Source organism: Tachypleus tridentatus, chromosome 3 (genome assembly GCF_004210375.1).
Source record: "Tachypleus tridentatus isolate NWPU-2018 chromosome 3, ASM421037v1, whole genome shotgun sequence".
In the NCBI taxonomy this organism is placed as follows: domain Eukaryota; kingdom Metazoa; phylum Arthropoda; class Merostomata; order Xiphosura; family Limulidae; genus Tachypleus; species Tachypleus tridentatus.
Window position 1 is genome coordinate 68,707,082 of NC_134827.1, and position 7,705 is coordinate 68,714,786.

Sequence of the window (7,705 nt, forward strand, 5' to 3'; positions counted from 1 at the left end):
AATAAATACAAAATTTAACACGTATAATCGATGTTACATGTAACTAAACCTACATTTAACAACAATACAAAATAATAAAACACTTTAAATTAGTACTTTAACACACTTACTTTAGAGTATCACACAATCTTGCAATTTGTTTTTATCACTGCCGGTAAATTACGTATCCTTTCAACTTTAAATGTTTGTTTAAAGATTTAGTGTCTGAATTGGACTAAATACGACAATAACACCAGAAGTTAAAAGGAATTTGAATTAAAACTTTTAATTATAATTTCATTTGTAAAAAACAACAAAATATCGACCATATCATTACTGACGAGGTCTCTTGTTATCACCAGAGATCAACAAGATTCGTAATGTTGTTTATGAATACAAATAATAGAGAGGGGGTGTAACTCAGTGGTAGAGCGTTCGCTTTGTAAGTGAAAGGTCCCGGATTCGAACCCCGACACTTCCACGTTTACATTTTAAAGCCCGGCATGGCCAGGTGGTTTAAGGCGTGCGACTCGTAATCTAAGGGTAGCGGGTTCGCATCACCGTCGCGCTAAACATGCTCGCCTTTTCGCCCTTGGGAGCGTTATAATGTGACGTTCAATCCCACTATTTGTTGAAAAAAATAGCCCAAAAGTTGACGGTGGGTGGAGATGACTAGCTTCCTTCCCTTTAGTTTTACACTGCAAAATTAGGGACGGCTAGCGCAGATAGCCATTGAGTAGCTTTGTGCGAAATTAAAAAAAAAAAACCAACAAAAACAACAAATAACAGTACATAAAGCTACGTCAGAGAAACAGGGAGAAAATTCAGCACCCACATAAACGAGCACAATCATCAACCTTTCGTTATTGAATATAAAGAAAGACTTCGAATCCCCATCACACACAAACATGTTCGCCCATTCAGCCGTTGGGGCGTTGTAAAGTGACGGATAACCCCAGTATTCGATGGTAAAAGAATAAGAAAAGAGTTAGTGCCAGTTGCATTTCTTCTAGTCTTACACTGCTAAATTAATGACAGCTAGTCAGACAGCCCTCGTGTAGCTTTGCGCGAAATTCAACAAATAAATGTATGTAATATAAGTTCAATGTTTTTCAACAAGTGCAAAGTATATGAATTAATTTCAAAATATAAACATTTCAAGACTTCCAATTTTGGATCAAAAGTGTTGAAGTGATATACTTTATTATGAATTTACAGACAGCAGAAAGTATTTCAGTGATAGTTTCTTTCATCTCACAGAAATTAAAAACGTCATTCTAAAAAAAAAGAAAATAGTTTTCAAGGCTTGAACGGTAATGTTGATACCTATCAGGAAACGATACGTTTTGTTTTACATCATGTAATTCTAATAAGATATGAACTATCACATTTTGATATGATAGGGTTTATTAACTTTAATAAAATTTCTTATTACTACTATCTCTCCATCTCTTTAATTCTCTGATTCGTTAAGGTTATTATTCCATCACTTTTATCTGGTTTCACAATCTTTCACTGGTCTGTTTTATTAAATGATTATTCGAATGTTATGAATTCATCTCAAAATAGAATTTACAATATGAAATATTCAAGAAATGGAATATCCTCGACAACTATATTTATCACATGATAAAATAAATTTCCGTCTTCAATAAACACCAGTTCCACCTTGTTGTCTTCATGTCCCACCAAAATTATTATATTCTATTTCAACGAATTCTGGCACACTTGTTTGTTTGTTTTTTTAATTTCACGCAAAGCTACACGATGGCTAAACGTCTTTAATTTAGCAGTGAAACCAGTTTTACATTAAACTTTGCCAAATACAAATTTTGCAAGGGAAATACCAAAGGAAATGTAACTCATGGTGTAACATAATTGAGAAGGAGAAAAATTCTGTGCGCTTTCATAAAATTTCAAGTTTCTGTGATTAGTTTAATGAGTTGACTCAGTCACTGAATATATAAAGAAATAAAAGTTTGCTGTTATGAAACCGTTTTGAAGAACGCGTTTTATTTTTCTCACGAATCTCGCACTATGCAAAACTTTCTATTCCTATCAGTGACAGTAAATGAGCTAAAAAGATTTAACTTCCTCTTGTTTTCTTCAGTGTATGTTCCAGCAGAAAACCTCACTTGTACTCGAGGATACCGAAGAGATGCTGACAGGTGTTGTAAGTATATATTACACACAATAACGTTAATAGTTTCCATTAAACACAAAAAAATGAAAGACTTTTAATATCATGTAGTTTTGCTTGAAAAATTGTTTTTTGATAATAAACTCGTTGATAGGACGATAAAAATTAACACTGAGTAAATAAATGTTTAGCTATGTACTTTTAACGGTTTTAGGTTCATGTCCTCCTGGTCACTATGACAATGGATTACAAACTAGCTGCCTTTCGTGCCCAGGAGGGACTTATATGGCACATTTGGCTTCTGACGCCTGTATACCTTATCCTGGAGATAAAATTACTGACAAAGAAGGAGCTGATAATAAAGATCTTTGTATAAGTAATGATTTTCTTTTATTGTTTCTTTAAACGTTAAAAAAATGTTTATTTTTGTTAAAACACATTGTTATAATAAGACACTTCTTCATAACTTCCATGGTTTTTTATTGTATTAAACAGCTTTGCTTTTTTCCAGGAGGTGGAAACAATTGTAACGCTTTATAATGTTAATATTTTTTGTAAAAATCTTATATTTACATAAAAACATATATATGACAGAGTAGTATTGTTTTGGTAAAATAGTTAACAATTACATATATATATATATATATTTACTTTTACGAATTACTTCCTCCCTTCTTTGAATGATAACATCACGTAGACATTCCATGTACCTAATATTATAACTAAAGTAAAAGTTCTTATTGAAACATACATAAATAGAGCTTGTTTGTTTTAATTTTGCGCAAAGCTACACGAGGGCTATCTGCACTAGCTATACATAATTTAGCAGTGTAAGATTAGAGGTAAGACACTTACCGTCAACTCTTGGGCTACTTTTCTGCCAACGAATAGTGGGATTGACCGTCACATTATAACGCCTCTAAGGCTGAAAGGGTTTGGAGCATGTTTGGTGCGACAGAGATTCGAACCCGCGATCCTCGAATTACGAGTCGAACGCCCTAACCCACCTGGCTATGCCGCGCCTCTAAACAGAGATGTTCCAAAGTTTGGTTTTAAGAGAAAGACTCCAAACACTATGAAGAAAACGTTTACTCAGAAATTCTATGTTTACATAATTGTATTAAGGTATACGACTGAATATTTCTTAGCGCCACTATTTTCATATTAAGATACCATTGAAATTTCAAATATATCTTAAAATGTCCACTTGGTGATTCTAGTATATAGTGAGGTATTAATCAATAGTTTGTTTAGCACTATCTTATAAATAATAATTTTATACAAATCGTTCTTTACTGGTAGAACGCTCGACTCCTAATCTGCAGGTCACGGGATCGAGCCCCGTCACACGAAACATGCTCGCTCTTTCAGTGATAGCGTTATAAAGTAACAGTCAATCCCTCTACTTCTTTGTAAAAGAGTATCCCAAATGTTGGCCTTTGGCGGTCATAACTAGTTGCATTCTCTCTGGTTTTACACTGCTAAATTAGGGATGGCTAGCGCATTTTGTCCTCGTGTAGCTTTCCTTTAAATTGAAAAACAAAGAAACAAACAAAGTTTACTAGTAGTGTTTTATGGGTTTCTCGTAAGAAGAAAAATAGTGGTACAAGTTAGGGATTTTATATACCGGTCAATCCCCTTACACGGGTTTAAGATGGGCTCAAACATTCAGACAAATAGTATTGAATAACTATGTTTCCTCAAGTATATGATTTCAAAATTAGGAACAGCAAGCGCTAAAAGCCATCTCGTAGCTTTCCGCGAAATTAAATAACAAACAAACATACTGGTATCTCTACCACACACCTGTGTGCTTCACGTCATTACTAAGAAGACCTAAAGATATTTAATTAAAACGCTCTGTCTATGAAAACAGCTTTCTGCGAGTACAGCTACACGAGGGCTATCTGCACTAGCCGGCCCTAATTTAGCAGTGTAAGACTATAGGGAAGGTAGCTAGTCATCACCATCCACCGCATTATTTGACCGTCAAATAATAGTGCTCCCTCAGCTGAAAGAGCAAGCATGTTTGGTGCGACGGAGATACGAACCCGCGACCCTCGCATTACGAGTCGTATGCATTAACCTTCCTGGCCATTCCGGACGCTGTTTAATATGAAAATACATTATAAATGCAAGAAATATTGTATTTCTATCTCACAACGACTGGTACGTGTATTAACGTTTTAAAACGTTATTTTCTGCTTATCAATAAAAGTGTTAATACCCATACCAGCCGTTCTGAGATACATTTTTATTTCAAGTGGATTTCTCGTCATGAAGAAATATCGTATTTATTGAATTAAAATTTTAAATATGTTAAATTAAGAATATTGTTGGGATTAAAGAATTATACGCATTACTATTATTGTTAACTAACATTTGAAGTTTTTTCTCTGTTTTACGAAATCGGTAAAGTAAACTGATTTTAGATACGACTCTCTGTCTTAAGATCCAACTGAAGTGGTTCCGAAGGCTACGCTCCCCTCGGTTTCAAAACCTACAGTTACAAGATACGCTTGGTGGACAGCACTCATTTCGATATGTCTTATTGCTTTGTGGTAAGTTACATGTTATCTTCAATTTCTTTATAATTAAAGTATGTGGAACTCAAGGAGTAATCATTTGAAGATATTGATTTCTGTACTCACACTGCTGTTAGAAACATCTACTTTCACGTGAGGTACTATATTTATGTATGTCTTCTTACGAGATACCATGTTGATAGATCTAATTTCAAGCAAGGTATTAATTTGTGATCTCCTCCTTTATATGACGTATTATTTTGGTTCATGTGGCTTCATGTGAAGTACTACGTTCCATGGGTCGAAACATTATAACTGAATACACTTGTCAAAGAATCCATACAATTATTTGTTGGTTAAGCATGAAACACATTTATAGTTATAACTGCAACGCATTATCCACAGCTTATTTAATAATATGTATTTTCATAGTCTTGAAACACATGATTCTTATTTATTTACTTTTTGTAATGATCGTGCAGCGTTCTTTGTTGTTTCTACAACTGGAAAGAAAAAAACTTGGGAAGAACGGAATGTTTTGAAAAACCGTGTTTTACACAAACAACTTGGTGCTGAAAAGATAACTACTGATGAATTGGATATATTAGAGGCTATGCCACTGATCCCTGAAAGTGAGAAGAAGGTAGCTACAAAGAACGTCAAGAAGACAAAAACTAATACACTAAGAAAGCAAAAAGTGACCAAACGAACAACACTGGAGACGATATATGAAAACGACCTAGAAGAAAGGAATACTTTGGTTCGAAATTCAATTAACTTCTCATTCATCTTACGTTATAGTTAATATTTGGTACAAGTAAATTTACATATTTACAGTTAGAAACAATCTATTTTAATACAATGTATACTACGTCAAACTACGTGTACAATATCAAACAGATGTTGCATGTTTAAAATCAATGTTGTTAATACCTTGGGTTATCCCCAGCTACTGAAAAAGATGCGTTCAGAGAATCTTTAATGTTCAGAGTCGTTTGAATGTGTGCGATTATTTTTTTCAAAATAGACCTACCTACACGTGTTCGATTCCACTGAGGTCTGATAAATCTGATTACCTTGTCCATAGCATTAATAACATGTGGAAAACATAAAGATCAGAATGCCCTTTCGTGATTTTTCATTCACATACGTATGTGAATACTACTACTGATAATGAATTATTGAATATTTTAAAGCACCATAGGGTGCGTGATTTACTCCAAAGTTGCAAAAAAAAAGACAGTTTGAATACTATTTCTCTCTGTAACATAAAGTAAATAACCAGTCATTTGTAGTTCAGATCACATAACTTTTCATGCTTAATTTATATAACAATAAATTGAGTAGAACACTTGATATTTAATTATAACCGTACTTTCATCTTGTCAAAGTACGTGTTATGTCTAGTTACATAACAATAAATTGAGTAGAACACTTAACATTTAATTATAACCGCACTTTCATCTTGTCTAGTTATATAACAATAAATTGAGTACAACACTTTACATTTAATTATAACCGTACATTCATCTTGTCTAGACAATAATATAAACAATCTAATTATCCTTTGTGAACGTGTAAAATATTTGTTTGTTTTGGAATTTCGCACAAAGCTACTCGAAGGCTGTCTGTGCTAGCCGTCCCTAATTTAGCAGTGTAAGACTAGACGGAAGGCAGCTAGTCATCACCACCCACCGCCAACTCTTGGGCTACTCTTTTACCAACGAATAGTGGGATTGACCGTCACATTATACGCCCCCACGGCTGGGAGGGCGAGCATGTTTAGCGCGACGCGGGCAGTGTAAAATATAAATGGAAAACAGTATTTAAGTTATTGTCTGCTGTATATCATTCTTTATTCACTACGTGAAACAATGTTTGAGTTAGTTTTCCTAGTTTCCAGAAAACATTTATGAGATAACTGAAACCAATTTCATAACTTATAATTTTCATAGAAACATTTATTTGGTTTTATGCATGTTATAGTAAAATTATTACTCAAATTTTGAGTGTTGCGCCACTAAACATAATTATATTCTACATCTTCAGAGAGGAACACCAACGTCAAAACAAACAAAAGTTATCGAAGAATATATCCAGCGACCTCTGTCTCATAGACTTGTGAACAATTATGATGAACTTATTATCGTTAAACCAAACACTAAACAAGGACATCACAAGGAAAACGTTGTTATTCTCATTGAAAATTCTGACAGCCAAAACACGTTTATCATTGGAAAAGCTCGGAAACCAACCTGATTTTTCTTCAAAACAGCGAAATAGAATTAATAAACGAATTTTTAAAAAAGGCCAATGTTAATAAGTTCTCTCCAGAGTTAAGAGAAATCAAGATGGTCTTAATCTCCATACCATACAGTTACACGAATGTGAGGGCCTGGCATGGCCAAGCGCGTAAGTGGCCCAGCAAACTGTCTGCGTGCTTCCAATGCTAGAAACCGGGTTTCGATATCCGTGATGGGCAGAGCATAGGGCCCGGCATGGCCAAGCGCGTAAGGCGCGCGACTCGTAATCCGAGGGTCGCGGGTTCGCGCCCGCGTCGCGCTAAACATACTCGCCCTCCCAGCCGTGGGGGCATTATAATGTTACGGTCAATCCCACTTTTCGTTGGTAAAAGAGTAGCCCAAGAGTTGGCGGTGGGTGGTGATGACTAGCTGCCTTCCCTCTAGTCTTACACTGCTAAATTAGGGACGGCTAGCACAGATAGCCCTCGAGTAGCTTTGTGCGAAATTCCAAAACAAACAAATACACGATTGTGATTGATATTTACAAAATTGCACAAAATTTTAAAATTCAGTATCACTGATATTATTGGTTTAGCAGAAACTTACGTAGTAATTTAGCTATTTACGTTTATGTACAAGTATATTAAATATAAACTTTGAAAACTTAAAGTTTTTATATTTTATCGGAACATTCACAACTATTATTTAAATTTAAGAGACAGTCGCTTTAGTTCAACAATTCACAAGCGTTTTTTTCATATTTTTTGTGATTTCCTTTTTTGCAGTATTTACTTATTACGTCATATAATGTTAAAACT

At 34.5% G+C, this 7,705-nt stretch overlaps 1 protein-coding gene and 1 non-coding gene across 2 annotated transcripts; both read left to right on the plus strand.

Annotated features, from left to right (window-relative positions):
* Window positions 1–388: 388 nt before the first annotated feature.
* Window positions 389–460, plus strand: TRNAT-UGU (transfer RNA threonine (anticodon UGU)). The gene has a single exon. It is a non-coding gene; the product is annotated as a tRNA-Thr (tRNA).
* Window positions 461–1,968: 1,508 nt separating this feature from the next.
* On the plus strand, window positions 1,969–2,524 carry LOC143245892 (signal peptide, CUB and EGF-like domain-containing protein 2). Its single transcript, XM_076492146.1, has 2 exons — window positions 1,969–2,152; window positions 2,334–2,524. Exons 1-2 carry the CDS (start codon window positions 2,017–2,019, stop codon window positions 2,522–2,524), a joined length of 327 nt encoding a protein of 108 aa, XP_076348261.1. The 5' UTR covers window positions 1,969–2,016.
* Window positions 2,525–7,705: the final 5,181 nt, after the last annotated feature.